At 33.2% G+C, this 16,784-nt stretch overlaps 1 protein-coding gene across 1 annotated transcript in view; it reads right to left on the bottom strand.

Moving 5' to 3' along the window:
* Positions 1-233: 233 nt before the first annotated feature.
* Positions 234-16,784, bottom strand: part of LOC114325931 (uncharacterized) — a 424,930-nt gene continuing 408,379 nt past the window's right edge. The window contains exons 19-21 of the mRNA XM_050660141.1: positions 15,144-15,394; positions 10,376-10,501; positions 234-1,090 (exon numbers count right to left, since the gene is read on the bottom strand). Of these exons, the coding sequence (XP_050516098.1) occupies positions 829-1,090; positions 10,376-10,501; positions 15,144-15,394 (639 nt within the window). The 3' untranslated portion in view covers positions 234-828. The remainder of the gene's footprint in view (positions 1,091-10,375; positions 10,502-15,143; positions 15,395-16,784) is intronic.

Raw genomic sequence — 16,784 nt, 5'->3', positions numbered from 1 at the left:
TCAAAAGTAATAGAAAGTTGGAATGCATTTTAAAGTACTGAATATTCTTTAAAATCTTCATTTTAATATGATGTTGCGAGGCTGGTGTACTTTGATTACGGCTATCATTAGGAGAATATAATTAAGCATGTTACTTTCAAGTTTTGCTCACTTACAAGCAAATATATAAATAGTTTAAAGCAAACTAAATTTTACGTTTAAAAATGGATAGGCTTTAAATATAGTTTCTTTTTGTTAGCTGCTATTTTCTTTAAATAAAGCAACCATAGAAATTGGTAGAAAAAATACATAAGGGTGTTTTTTGGAAATAATAAATGTACAGATAACGACATTAAGATTCCAACACATAGTTTAGCATGTTTAGAATGTAATAGCAGCATCCTTCCCATCACGAGCCATGTGAGTAAATCTAATCTTGTCAGATGAGATTTACTTCTAGTTAGTCTATGTTAAATATACCTAGGTAGTTTTTATTCAACAAATCTGACTCGTATCGGGAAGTAGCGCTGCGAAGTTTCCAGACAGTGCTTAGTCCGGCCACTTACTATCAGGTACACCTAAAGAGTAAGACCTGTCAGGTGTGCCTGATAGTGTGTAACCGGCCTAATTCTATTGTGTGTAACTCGCCGGTCTCGCATCGACTGCACTCAGGTCAGCACTTTATATAGCGTGCTGTGGCTAAATGATAGTGTCCGCAAATTGAGCGCCCATTCGTCTCGATAACGATAGATTCGGCCGGTGGTCAATATACCTCGCGGGCGTATACGTGGCTAAGTCAAGATCGGGCCTACGCGAGAATAGCGCCTCGTAGGCGCTCGGGAGTCACTATCAGTGTTTGTATTCGGGGTATCTCTTCGGCCTGTGGATGGTCGCGTGATCGGGGTGGGGGACGTGGCTTCCGGGCGTCGGTGCCGGCGCCCTGGCAATGCTCGGCGGTTCTTCGCTCGTCGAACTGCTCGGCGAAGGGTAGTACTCTCGAGGAACGGCACTGCCTACGTTTACGGAACCGCCGCTGGGGCCTGGCTGACCCCCCATCGTGTCCTCACTCGCCCACCGGGCTAGCTGCTGCTGAGCTTGAATAAATTCATCACTAAAAAATAGGAACAGTAACAGTACTACCAAGATGAATTGGTAGCAAAGTTATTTCATTTGTTTGTTTATGTTTATCTATTGAACTAAATATCACAGCTTAATGAATAAAACATTATTTGTATGTAAGCATCAAAAACAAATTTTATTCAGTTATTTATTTCACTATCAATAATAAAATTCCCTACCCTATCCAATCATTCCGACGGAATGACAGGTGCAACTAAATGCAAACTACTAGGCGGTTTAACAAGTACTTAGCCACATCGCCCTATGGCGGCACTATAGCAAGAGAAATCTACTATCGTGTTACATTCTTGTAGACGACCTACGTATAAATTTCAACCGAACCGAAGTTTCAAGGTGATCTGACGTCTGTTTTTGCTAAGTCACGCCCAGGTACCCCGAAAACGGCGTCCATGAATGATAACGTGAAAACAGCTATAGGAGGTCTGCCAATACGTTACAGTATTGGCAGACCACTTACTGAAAGTGAGCAAGACAGCTGGGACAGTAGGCCTCTCAAAAGATCTTATTCTTCTTCTTTTTGTATAGACATGACTCTGTCTGTTTTTTCAATGTACCTTTAGTAAGTTATCGTTTTCGTGGTATATCCACTGATCGTTTTCCTATTGGGAAACCGTCTCTCGCAGTCCTGACTACTTTATTTGTTGTCATTCGGCTTATGTGGTCTTTCCATTCTATTCTTCTGTTTCTTACCCAGTTATTAATGTTATTCACCTTGCATCTACGTCGTATATCTGCACTTCTAGCTCTGTCCCATAGAGTCTTACCATCGATTTTTCGAAGAGTTTCCATCTCCGCTGTTTCGAGCAATATTTTTGTCCTCTCTGTGTCGGGTCGTGTTTCTACCGCGTATGTCATTATTGGTCTGATGCCTGTTTTGTAAATTCTGCCTTTCATTTCTTTTCCGATATTTTTATTTCTCCATATTGTGTCCCTCAGGCAATCTGTGGCTCTGTATGCTCTATTCACTTGATCTTCCACTTCTGTTTCGAGTCTTCCGTAGCTAGATAGTGTGATGCCTAGGTATTTAAACTCCATCACTTGTTCTATTATCCGACCTTCCAGCTCCAATTTACATCTTATTGGATCTTGTGGGTCATATTCTGCATAAACTATCGGGTATAATAAAGCTGTCAGTGCGATGAAACTTTTGAGCCACGATAAATCTTTGAGCAGTGATTGAGACTGTTTAAGCGTAAGCCGAAGAAGTTTCTACGTTGCTTCATAACCATCGACAAAACTTGGATCTACTGGTATACACCAGAGACCAAGTATTGGTCGAAACAGTGGTCATCACCTGGCGAACGTTCTCCGAATTAGTCGAATACTGTCCTATCAACCGGAAACCCATAATATACATATATAAAACCTTCATATTTTTTTTCTGAATTCATAATTTTTCCAAAGATAACTTATCCGGTTTTTCACCGGTTATTATTTTAAAACCAAAAAAACGGTTATAACCGAGAAAAAAAACAACCGGAAAAACCAATTATTGCGCAGTAAAAAACCGGTTTTCGGTTATAACCGGTAGGTTTTTCCCACCTCTAGCACCGGCTCACACCTCCGCCGTCAGCACGGTCTAATTGGTCGAATTGGGCTACGAACTGCTGTCATCCACCGTATTCTCCAGATTTGGCCCTGTACAATTTCTTTTTGTTTCCAAACTTGACAAAGTCACTCGCCAGGCATAAATTTAGCCTGTGTTGAGCTGTCCCCCCCACTTGCAAAAATTAAAAAACAAATAGACCTGACTTATGAACTCTCATATTCCGCAAATTAAAAATTTTGAGCTCGTTCCACTGAGCAGAAATTTAATATTTTAGAGGGGGGGGGCTGACTCAGCCACTACTTAAAAATAGGAATATTAAATCGATTTTTGCGGCAGAATTACGAGCTATTTATGAGCTCTTGAAATGATATAGTTTCGATTTTTGAGCTCATCCGCTTCACCCCCAAACAACCCTTTAATTGATTTAACTTAAGAGAAAAATGCTGAGAAAACTTAAAATATATCGTATTGTGGATATAATTCCTATAACTTATATATTCTAAGAATAAACTATTAAATCACGTGGGTTTCGATTATTGAGCTATAACCCCTTCGCAAACAAACTAGAGAGAGTTGTACTTAAAATGCATTAAATTAATTATTTGGCGACTACATATCATTTAATAATTTGTGAGCTCCCAAATTACGCGCATTTTGATCAGTATTTTGCAATTTATTTTGTATAGTGCAATCACTGAAGGTAAAAATCAACGATTACCTTCAATTTCGGTGAACCTTCATCGATTTTCATGAAAATTGGTCATTGGTTAGAGGATACCTCAAGAAACAATGGTGATATGGTGCCACCTTGCGCCTTTACCCTGAGGGTGGATACCGCCCCTTCTTGGGGATGAAAATTATTTTATAAAAAATAAATGCACAAATCAATAAAAGGACAAATTATAAGCAACATTTGTTATATAAAGTTATTAAAATGAGTCAATACTTTTCAAATTATTAAAGATCAAAAATTTTAATTATTCGTGAAAAATGCATGTTTTGAAGCGGTTTTTCGTAAATCACTGAAAAACTGTAAATTTTTACAAAAAAGTTAATAGTAGTTTAATTCGTATTGGGACCGTGCAAGTTCGGCAAAGCGACCCCTATTTCTACGCTCTGTACTTTTATTCGCACTTTTAATTATATTGGCCAATTATATTAGTCCTGGTTACTGGATAATTGTCAAGGCCATAGTCCAAAAAAATAATAAGAAGAAAAAATAAGATTCAGGTTATGTTATGAAAACGTAAATAATTGTAAGTAGTAAATAAAATTAGTTATTAAAAGGCAGTACTGCAAGCAAAATACAATTAATTAAAATACCTTTATATAGTAATTGCATATCATATCAATATTGTGGAGCAATATATAATTTTTCTGCTTAAATGACAGAAGGTATGAAATATACGTCAATATAAATTATTTAAGATAGTTGCAATATTTCTCCGCCACTCGCGCACGGTCGTTTCTCGTTTCCCTTCCAAGTACTTGCACACCGCGAATAGCTTATATTCTAAGAATAAACTCTTAAATCACGCGCATTTCGACTATTGAACTACAACCTCTTCGCAAGAAAACCATCCCATATTCCCGGTTTAAGAGAGAGTTGTACTTAAAGTAAAGTATTGTTGGAGTTATTATTTTAAATATTATTTAAAAAAATCAAAATTTTTGTAAATTATTTTCTTTTGAGAGTAACTCCAGCAATACTCATACACGTAAAAAATGATAGATAACGAAATTTGAGTTTTTTTTATTAGCAAAGGTTTTACTTTTTTTTGATTTCTGTATGAATCAAAATAAAGAAGATAGAAACGTTTAAGCCTAAATTTTACTACGAGAACAATGTAACAGGAGCCCTTTACTATTATCCTAAAAAAATAAAGTATTTGAAAGATTAAATGTAATACAGTTTTATAGCTCTTGAAATTACCTTTCAAATAGTTGGATATGCCTGATATCATAAAAATTAACAGAGTTATTCAAAAAAAAATTCATTTTTTTGGAAAAATTTTTGGAGAATAAATTTTGATGCTATTCTTTTTCTCATAATCATTTTTCAGTGCGTCACAGTTTTTCGATTTCTCTCTAATGCATTAAGTTTGATGAGACGGAAAAAGCAGTAGCTCCGTGATTAAACACAAAAATAATGCAGAATTACAATGGTTATATACATAAGATGTCTATTCCTAACCTACGTTTGATTCGTTGATATTTAGAATGCGCGTTTTTTCTAGCCAATCAAATACACGTATTACGAACATTTGACGAAAACTTCGTCCATTTTGGCCATTTTTTAGAAGTGTCAAAGAATCAAGTGACGGTTATTATTCAGGTCAGTATTTTGTGTACCTGTCATTTTGAAATTTCGAATTCGACTTCCCTTGTGTTTCACAACTTTTTTGTGCATTATTTTGTGTTTTGGTTTAGAATTTAGTTCGTTAAAAGTTAGTTTTGTATTTTGGTTTAGAATTTAATCCGTTAGAAATTAGTTTATACTCCAGGTCATTATGCAAGAAAAATATCCATAGTAAGGAGACGTAACTCATGGCTGAAGAACCTTAGGAACTGGTTTGGATGTAATAACAATGAATTATTTAGAGCCGCGGTTTCAGAAATAAAGATCGCTCTGATGATTACCAACTTTTTAAGCGGAGACAGCACCTAGAGAAGAAGATAAAAACACAGTTTATGGATAGTTTTGTGTCATTTTTTAATGTTTCCCTATTTATAAATTTAATTAACAATATAGTTTACTTTTTAATTTTATTCTCCTTTATAAAAAATACCTACATGTTAATATATTGTGTAAAAATCAAATCTACTAAATTACTAATTAGTTTAATTCCACAAGCTTTTCATCTAAAGTACGATTCTGGCATCTGTCAGATTCGTCAATAATTACATGAAATAAGTCTCGACACACCCAATACAGTATATGACGTCATAATTAATGACGCACTGAAAAATGATCATGAGAACAAGAATATCAACTTTTTCTGGAGCTCATTTGATAGGTATTTCTAAGTACTTTGACAAGTATTTAGTAAGTGTTACATAAAATGCATCTCTTTCCCGTTATTTAAGCTTAAATCCTTAGATTTGAATGGTCTCCAGAAAAAATATATATTTAATTACCTATAGCTTACTTTAAATTAACATTATTTTTAAGTAAGCAATTTATTATATTTTTTATTAGCTTCAATTTTAGCGATGAAAACTTTTTGTAAAAACTTACAATTTTTGAGTTAATTATGAAAAATCGGTTTAAAGCATGCATTTTCTTTCACAAAAATTAAAATATTTGATCTTTAATGGCTCAAATAGTATTGATTTATTTTAATAACATTATATAACAAATTTTGCTTAGAATTTGCCCCTCTGTCGATTTGTGGGGTTATTTTTAATAAAGTAATTTTAACCCCCGAGAAGGGGTGACATATACCCCAAGCTAAAATGCAAGTTGTTATTGTTAATTTTGTTTCTTGAGGTATCCTCTATCCGCTCACCAATTTTCGTGAAAATGAATGGAGATTTACCGAAATCGAAGGTCATAGTTGATTTTTACCTTCAGTGACTGCACTATAGAATGAAAATTGCAATTCAATAATTGAGATGCGTATATTTTGCGAGCTCATAAATTATTAAACGATATGTAGTCGCCAAATAAATAATTTAAATTATTTTAAGTACTACTCTCTCTTAATCCGGGAATATGGGATGGTTTTCTTGCGAAGGGGTTGTAGCTCAATAATCGAAATGTGAAAAAGAGTTTATTCTTAGAATATAAGCTATACGAATTAAACTACTATTGCCTTTTTTGTAAAAATTTACAGTTTTTCAGTGATTTACAAAAAACGCTTCAAAACATGCATTTTTTTCACGAATATTTAAAATCTTTGATCTTTAATAACTTAAAAAGTATTGACTTATTTTAATAACTTTATATAACAAATGTTGCTTATAATTTGTCCGTTTATTGATTTGTGCAGTTATTTTTTATAAAATAATTTTCACCCCCGAAAAGGCGCGGTATCCACCCTCAGGGTAAAGGCGCAAGGTGGTACTATGTCACCTTTGTTTATTGAGGTATCCTCTAACCACTGACCAATTTTCGTGAAAATCGATGAAGGTTCACCGAAATTGAAGGCAATCGTTGATTTTTACCTTCAGTGACTGCACTATACAAAATAAATTGCAATTTACTGATCTAAATGCACGTAATTTGGGAGCTCATAAATTATTAAATGATATGTAGTCGCCAAATAATTAATTTAATGCATTTTAAGTACAACTCTCTTTTAAGCCAGGAAGATGGGGTAGTTTTCTTGCGAAGGGGTTGTAGCTCAATAATCGAAATGCACGTGATTTAATAGTTTATTCTTAGAATATATAAGCTATAGGAATTATATCCGCAATACGATATATTTTAAGTTTTCTCAGCATTTTTCTCTTAAGTTAAATCAATTAAAGGGTTGTTTGGGGGTGAAGGGGATGAGCTCAAAATCGAAACTATATCATTTCAAGAGCTCATAAATAGCTCGTTATTCTGCCGCAAAAATCGTTTCAATATTCCTATTTTTAAGTAGTGGGGGGGGGGGGGGGGGGGCTGACACTAAAATATTAAATTCCTGCTTAGTGGAACGAGCTCAAAATTTTTAATTTGCGGAATATGAGAGCTCATAAATAGCTCATAAATCAGGGCTATTTGTTTTTTAATTTTTGCAAGTGGGGGGGGGGCAGCTCAACACGGGTATAAATTTAAGTCGAATGAGGAGTTCATTCATACTTTTCTAAACTCAACGGGTTAAAGAAGAGAGAGCATCGCTGGGTTAAGTGACTCGAGCTAAAAGAAGATCATGTTCAGAAATAAATCACCCCTTTTACAAATTTTTCGTTTTTTTGTAGGCTAAGTACTTATCAGACAGGTCTAGGAAGTATGTATGAATATACAAAAAAAGTATCAATAACCGAATAAAGAAAATTAACAGAAGTTAATAGGAATTGCTAAACTTCAAAAAGTTTATTCTCCCATCCTATATTTTTTCAGAGGAGTTTCGTAAATAAACAGAACAAGAGAACTACATGTGAAGCTTTATATTATAAGCGATTTACTAGATATGTTTGGAATGAGGGTCTCTTAGGAACTAAGTCTCTCTTGTATGTGTACGCGGAATAATTAATTTTGAGGTTTCTTATTCATAGATACAACGTATGAGGAAATGTTGCTGCTTCTATTAGGTATTCTAACAGTAAAGGTAATTAATTATAGTTAGCTATACTACGGTAAACATAACTAGAAATTGTAACAATAAATTGGAAATAGACCTTAATAACTAATATTCATTACTAAAATTATTGTCAATATCAATAATTAGTCTCGGGGAATTGATAGCTGAGTCCGTTTGCAGTCAATGTTGAATATACATGAAATGTATAGGAACGAAGGATAATCCACTAACCATTTTATTGATAGTGAAATGTAGCCAAAAAGTATCAAAGTTAGAAAAAGGCGACAAAAATACTATTCTTAGGACTAGAATCCTACTGCTGACTCAAGACTCAAGAAATTTTTACTTATATGAGGTGTACGAAAAGCGAAAGCAAAATGCCAAAAAACTCGTAAGTTATCATACCGATTTCCTTAAACAGGAAACAGAGCACAAGGAGAAACAATATAATAATTTAGTCTAAGAGCTGGGAGCGGATTTTGTGCGTGATAAGCAATATGAAAAAACTATACGGGGATATGTTGAATTATTTGTGTGCATGACTTTCGCCAACAGCCGGAAACCAGAGTGGGAGGGTAGTTTTGAGGGGTCAAAGTCGCGGCTCTTATTATTTTTTTTGTGACGCTCATGATTGAGATAGGGCACCAAAATTTGGGAATAAGTAGATCATGACATAACTAAGTAAAATCCCCAGAGCCGGAAACCAGAGTGGAGGACGAGGGTAGTTATAAGGGGTAAAATTCGCGGTTTTTATTATATTTTTGTGATGCTCATGATGGAGATAGTGCACCAAAATTTTGGATTAAGTAGGTCATGATGTAACTAAGTAAAATCTCCAGGGGCGGAACGCTGCTTAGGGTACAAAGGGGTGGTAGGCAGAAGTGAGTATAAAAATATAAGGGTTTTTTCAGCCATTCGTGATCGAGATAGTGCCCCAAAATTTGGGAATAAGTAGCTCATGGCATTACTAAGTAAAATCTCCATGGGCGGAACGCTGCGTGGGGGACAAATGTTGTGCTGCGTCACAAAAAAATAATACAAACCGCGATTTTGACCCCTTAAAACTATCCTCATCCCCAACTCTGGTTTTCGCCCCTGGAAATTTTGCTTGGTTACGTGAGATCCACTTACTCCCAAATTTTGGTTTACTATCTCGATCATGAGCGTCACAAAAAAAATAACAAAAACCGCGATTTTGACCCCTTACAACTACCCTCTTCCGCCACTCTGGTTTCCGGCTCTGGGGATTTTACTTAGTTCTGTCATGGTCTACTCATTCCCAAAATTTGGTGCACTATCTCAATCACGAACGTCGCAAAAAACCCTTTATATTTTTTATATTTACCCCTACCCCCATCCCTTTGTCGGCCATGCAGCGTTCCGCCCCTAGAGATTTTACTTAGTTACATCATCATCTACTTATTTCCAAATTTTGGTGCACTATCTCGATCATGAGCGTCACAAAAAAAAATAATAAAAACCGCGAAATTGACACCTTATAACTACCCTCGTCCCCCACTCTGGTTTCCGGCCGCTGGGGAAAGTCATGTACACAACTAGTTTAACATATCCCCGTATAGTTTTTCCATATTACTTATCACGCACAAAATCCGCTTCTATCTCTCCGACCAATTCTAACAATAAAACACTGAAAACGTCTGTTTTCTATACTTCCACAAAATTTATTATGCCGTTTCAGCAGAGTGCCTTTCTCAAGTGATTTAGCCTTTGTGTTTGCCTCTTTAAAGTCTTTAACTGAACAGGTTGAGGAGTGGGGAGCTGTTTGTCTCGAGTTGGTCATTCAGGCCTTTATTTTGAATATGCAGGATTTGAAACTCGTCATTAAAAGAATGATTATGATCTAGAAGGTGAAGTGCGTATGTAGAAGTGTCTGTTTTTCTATTGTTGAAAGCCTTTTTGTGTTCTGCCTTTGACAAACGGATATCATTCGACATGACTGGTGTGTTTGTAAAGATAGTTTATTTTAAAGTGTTGTCAAGTGTTAAAACACTAGTAGATATAGGTAGTGAAGAAATTTAGTTTAACATTTAACTTACTTAAGGCTTGTTGTATCTCTAGATATATTAAGACACTTTTTTTTTAAATATTGATTACATATTTCAAAGCTGTGATATTTAATAAAATATATTAGCGTTTTAAAATACCATAACACCAAGTAGTTTTGCATTCACTATTAAGTTATTTTAAACTAATTATTTAAAAATATACAAACAAATTTTTAATACAGTTATCTCAAACGAAAATAATATCACTTACACTAAAAATTTCTGGTTCCACAGTTTGTTTACTTAAATTAATGAAAGTACAGAGAGCAAATTTGTTTACAATGTACAAATGAAACAGTTTAATCAACTGTGGATCGAAATTGAATCTGCAAAAATTCTCCAATCTCATAATTTAATGTAAACTGTGAAATAGAAGATATCAAAAACACCACAGTATAGATAGTGATTACCTTTCACTATCAGGAGTATCACCACATGGTGCACCTCTTTCGTGGTCTGCAGTTTCGTATATACTTTCCTCCTCGACTTGGTGATGACTATGGGGGTGAGGGTAAGGTAGCCTACTCGATGGCTGCCTGTGAGGACAACAAAATTAAATCAGTATTGTAAATTACAGTACAAATTATTAATATAAAAGTTTTTGGGGTTAAAAGTACATTATAAAGCAAGCAAATAAAGCCAATTACGTATCAAGATGTCTGAGGTATGTCATCTGGAGAAACAAAGATATGAGGCTGGAAGGGAAAGTACGCATATACAAATCATGTATAACATCGATCATGACGTACACAGCATCGATATTCTGCTAATGAAAACTGTATCTTTTAAAAGACAATGCGTTTAATGACCCATTACTAAAGCTTCACGATACTCGACAAAAATAGCGATATTGTACTGATATTGTTAGTTCAGAGAAATAAATATCCTGTTGGTGACACAACCCCCTCCAGGCCGAAACCAAATTTTTTGAGTAGTATGGACATCTATATTAATAACTTATATGTTTCCTGCAGCCGATTTTGATGATATACATAGTTATAAACAAATGAAGATAAAAAAACGGTAAATTTTTGATTTTTTCGTATATAACCAAAAAGTTAAGTATTTTAAATAAATCTGAGAGTGAGAAACTCACAAATCGTATAAAAAACTTCAATATGGCGTTCGCTGAAAATGCCAATCCTTATTGGTTGTTTAGAAAATTGCAAAATAAATCATAAATTTTCAGTTCTTATATACAGTGGAACCTCGATAACTCGGATTAATCGGGACCGCGGCCGATCCGGGTTATCGAAAATCCGAGATAGCCGGAGAATATGGTAAAAATTAATAAAATACGGTATACTTACAGATAAACTCCGTTAGAATTCAAATAACATGAAATATATTTATAAATATGCACAGTACCTACTCATTAAAATTACTAAAAAAAACACCAAACACAAACGTAAGCAAACGGAAGCGAACAATACAAGACACACAATACAGTCACAACGATGTAATGTTATTTAAGAACAGTGAAAACTAAAGACCATTGTTTATAAAAAAATTTTTTAAATAGTCTTTCCTAAACAATGCTAAGACAGTTTGAAATAAAAAGGAATAGGTACTACAGACAGGTGGCTGTTGTTTCTGCGGCGTGTGCTATGAGTCATTTTTAATACCGTATAGTTTAAATTACACACATACACATTATCTCTCAAATATTATATTATATACATTCTTATTGTTAAAAGGTTTGTCTGATAATTAACTATTTTGAAGGGAAATAAGCCACAATTAAATTGAAAAATAATTTTATTACCGTTTCGCGACGCCCAAATCGGGTCGTTGTCAAAATACAAAATATTGAAAATCAAAATGTTTATTTGATGAAAATCGGTCCGGGTTAGCCGGACTTCCGGGTTATCGGGGGCCGACTTATCGGGGTTCCACTGTATATTCATAACTTATGTAAAAATTAACTTAGAACGTTCTTATTACACGGAATGCTCAGACCCTTGGTGCTTAAAGCATACCCTAAATTTCAAAGCAATTGGTCAAATAGTTTAAAAGGTATTTACTTTGTTTATCCCAAATTATTTTTTTTTGCAACGCTATAAGTCAGAAAATGATGAAGTTACACTAATACTTTGGAAAGTTTATGAAAGAAAAAGATTTACACTATTAATTTAATTAAAAAGAAATGACAAAAAATAATTCTAAATACTGCAAAAATATTTTGCAAAAACATGTGAATTAAAAAAGGGGTGGCTAACTTCGTCCCTAATTGTCCTAGGACAATTGTTTTTCTTTCTAAATGTGTATAAAAATTCAGTCTTTCTAAATATGACAAAACAATTTTTCTACGGGTAACGGTTAAAAGGTTATTCTAATTGTTTTTAAGTAAGCAAAAAATCGACGTGTTTATTAAAAAAATATTATTTATTCCAAATAAACAACTTTTCGACGATTTTGTAGCCCGATTAAGGAACGCAAAATTTTACGAATACCTCCAAAAAAATAAAGGAAGGATGAAAATTTGGCAATAGGTAGTTGAAATTGCCTATTATTATATAAGAAAAAGTTTACAATTCTACATCCCCTTCATTTTACAAAAATTTGAAAATACGGGGTGAAAAATTTTTTCTCTGGGTGAAAAAATATACGTTCAAAATAAGTCCGGAATTGGATAAAATGACTAATTCTAAGTAACTTTTGTTCTATAGAGTTTTTTTTTACTAAGTCAATAATTTTTGAGTTATTTTTGAGTGAATATGTTCATTTTTAACAAAAAAAAAAGTGTTTTTCTACGACCGTTTAATAATATGGTCATTATTCGCTATTTTTTCATAGATAATAGCACTCATTACTGTACCCGTGAGTAACAGTTCATTACTCACGGGCTGAAGTTACACACGGGTCATTACTCACGGGCTGAAGTTAGATTCAAGTGGCGCATGCCACTTTTAATATTAATCGTATAAAAACTTCAAATAAAATTACTTAAAACTTGTTTATTTAATACAACAATTATTGTAATTTATATCAATAATTAACTTCTACATATTCTTAAATGAATTTTAACTGTAACAATGTCAGTATATTTTTTACGTTTATATCTTGTTTAGGTACTAAAAATTTTGACGTTTATCATTTATTTTAGTTTTAGTGACGGTGACAGCGCATTTTGTTTGTGTTAATTGGAATTTATAACTATTATAATATTGTGTTTACTTTTTAAGTTATATTGTGTTAAATGTGTTATAACATATTATATACAGTTATATTATTATATTAAATATAGCTAAATGTAAATACACATTATAACTATATGAAATATGTCCACCGACAATAGCCATTTCCTATTTATTAAAATTACTGACAGTAGGTACAAATCTATGCTTATAATTTTTCAGAAACGAATAGAACTTGAATTGACTATTTCTTGTTGTATTTTTACAATAAATAAGAATTTGGTAATAGTAGGCAACCAATTATTCAGCCAAGGGGTACACAGCATTTAGGTATTTTTGTAAATGATTATAACTTAAATCTCGAGTAGTTGATAATTATATTTTTTACTAATTAAAATAAAAAAAGGTCGTAGAAAAAGTATAGTATTCTACTTGCATGTAATGGCTATTACTCACTCTGATGAATTACGACACTCGCCTACGGCTCGTGTCGCAAACTTCATCATCGTGAGTAATAGCCATCATTACATGCTCGTTGAATAATATACTATTATTTTTATTTAAAAAAAACTTCTAACATTAAAAGTAAGTGAGTTACGCTTAAAATATTGTTGGTCACTTTTATTTTTGGGTAAAACAATGGCGAAAATCACCCCTTAATTAGCTTCTCAAATAAAATTAATCGTTACCGCTTTACAAGTTACTTTACTTATGTATTGTTTATATTATCTATAAGTTTCACTAGTTCAAAGTGCTCAGTTTTGAAAAAAATTGGGTTCAAAATAATTTTTTTTTAATTTTGAAAAAAACTCGTAATTGTTTAGGGAATTAACTTAAAAACAATTAGGAATACCAAAAATCTCAAAGAATAATAAAATGTACGTTTTGCTTTTTTGAATATTTTTGATTTTTTGTTTTCTTGTTAGATAAAAATTGATTATGCTATGGCTGTTCAAAATTTGCCTAAACTCGTGATAAGTTACTCGTTCAAGCCATTTTAACTACAGCTTTTTCAAAACGAATCACTTTGAACCGATGAAACTTACAGATCATATAAATAATACACAGCCAAAGTAACTTGTGAAGTGGTAATGTTAAAACGTATATGTGATGCTAAGTAGGGGGTGATTTTCGCGATTTTTTTACCAAAAAATAAAAGGAACCAACAATACTTGGAGCATAATTTACTTACTTTTAATGTTACAAGTTTTCTTTAAAAACAAAAATAAACCTTTTTTTGAACATTTTAAAAATTTAAAATGAATTTTCCCCTCCATTTTTGGTTTATTTCACATTGAAATTTTTTTCACATTGAAAAATTGATTTTTGGGAATGCTCCATTTTTGGGTTATTTCACATTGAAATATTCGATTTGAAATTTGACGAAGAAGAACCTACTTCTTATTAGCTGCAACTCTGCTTCTACTGGGTCTACAGAATTCATGTGCACTGCATTTTTTTTTCAATTTTTGATGGGCTATATTTTTGATAAGAAAATTTTTTTTTCGCTACAATACTTACCTTTTGAGTTATCTCCGAAAAACCGTCCAAAAACATGTTTTATTTTGTTAAACATGAACATATTCACTCGCAAATAACTCGAAAAGTATTGACTTAGTGAAAAAACTCTATAGAAAAAAAGTTGCTTAGAATTAGTCATTTTATACAATTCCGGTCTTATTTTGAATGTATGTTTTCATCTTCGAGAGGGGGGTATTCCCCTCCATTTTTGTGAAATGGAGGGGATGTAGAATTGTAAACTTTTTCTTATATAATAAAAGACAATTTCAACTACCTATTCCCAAATTTTCATCCTTCCTTTATTTTTTTTGGGGTCAGATTGTTCTTTGATCGGTCTATTATTTGGTATGTAATGTCACAAAACCACTGATTTCGTGCACGATGAATTTTAAATGCATGCTTATTCTTTGCATCAATGCGTTAAAATACAGTGCTCTCTCCTTGATTTGCTACCTGAGTGACCTTCGCAGTTTCGGATATTTCTGTACAATTGTACTATACAAAAAAGGAAGTCACTTACCTATACCGGCCATAAACGAAGCGGGAATCCCTATGTGATTGATGCGAACTCTCGCTGCAAGCCGAGGAGGATTCTTGACGATAATGTCGGTCGGCTTCGGTTTCAGACATTCGAATATCTTCGGAACCGCTCGGGCTCATGTGACGCGAGTGATGCTCGAGTTGCCGAATCAAATCTTCAAGATTTCTAATGCGGATCGGGCCGCAAGGAGGGACTTCGTCGTCTTCTTCTTCTTCGTGTTCTATCACCACCTGTTTAAAAAAATAACTTAATTTATATTTCTTAATATACAAGGACAAGATGTAAACTTTTCCAGGTACGAAGAGATTATTTAATGAAGGCCGTATGCATTTAGAAAAAGATTGAAGTTTCTGCAAGATACTGAAACTTTAACTTGTTTTTGTACTTTTTACTTTATTTTACCTTTTACTATTTTTTACATTTATAATGATTCACGTATGATTTCTTCGTCAAACTTGATGTTTGATTTGTCAAAAATTAATTAAAAAAAATAATAAATTTATTTCTCCATTAATAAGTGTTTCGATTAATTGGGAATCCAGAGCTTAGACAGCTAAAAGGTAAGTGCATCTGCCTTTGGTACTGAATGATGAAAGTTTGATTCTACCAACAAACATCAAAAGTACTTAGGTCGCCGCTTTGAAGACCCTCACACACCACGAAGTTGTAGTCTGTCTAGTATAGCTCCTTTACACTTAGTCATTTCGATTAGGCTTTAAACTGTAGATCCCCTATATATCAGTACATTACACTGAATAATGTTACAATATATAAATATTTACAGACAAGTTGCCTACGTATTCCAGGGTAATATCCAGGGTAAGCTAGAAATAGACCATGTTCGGGACACTCAAAGATCCAGGTAGCTAACTACTTTTTTAGTTATTGTAGACCTATAGCAAGAAAACCTACCTGTTTCCTACCTAGAAGTCGCGTCCGTTTATTAATTATTAACAATTTAGTGAAAAAATCGCGATTTTTTCGATTTTTTGCACCCCATTCAAAAGCTAAATAGCTGACATAAAATTACAAAATTTAATTTTTTAGAACATTAAAAAACCTTCAAAATGCCGATTTTTGAAAGTTAAAAATTTAATTTGTTGCTACGCAAACTGCAAAATAAGTGTAAATCGTTATTTTTTAATAACTTTTACAAAACTACCTTAGAACTATAGTGTTTCACCCAAAGTTGGGTATTGGGGCACTTAACAAACCTTAAAAATTTGAGACCGATCCATTAATTAGTTTTAAGGGATATTCTAATTGTTTATCCCAGAGACCTTTAGTTTGCAATAACATAAGACAAAAAATAATAAAGATAGGGTAATTCTACGTATGCCAAATGAAAGTAGAAAACTGATACTATCAAAATGTACCAAAAAACGATAAAAAATTTTCTAATATAGTCAAAAATCCTAATGCCAAATTTGTGAAATTTTGTAGTTTATAAATATTTAGAATACCTTTAAAAATATTGTTTGTAGAAAAATTCATTTTACGTATTAGAAAAGCTGGCATTTTACACGAATTTTTAAAAATGTAGTTCAATTGGTGACTAGTGGTAAGTGAAGGGGTAGCTGGGAACCGACAAATTCAAAAACTAAAAAAGGCAACTTAAAA

This window comes from Diabrotica virgifera, chromosome 1, assembly GCF_917563875.1.
Source record: "Diabrotica virgifera virgifera chromosome 1, PGI_DIABVI_V3a".
In the NCBI taxonomy this organism is placed as follows: domain Eukaryota; kingdom Metazoa; phylum Arthropoda; class Insecta; order Coleoptera; family Chrysomelidae; genus Diabrotica; species Diabrotica virgifera.
This window is presented reverse-complemented; position numbering and strand designations above follow the sequence as displayed.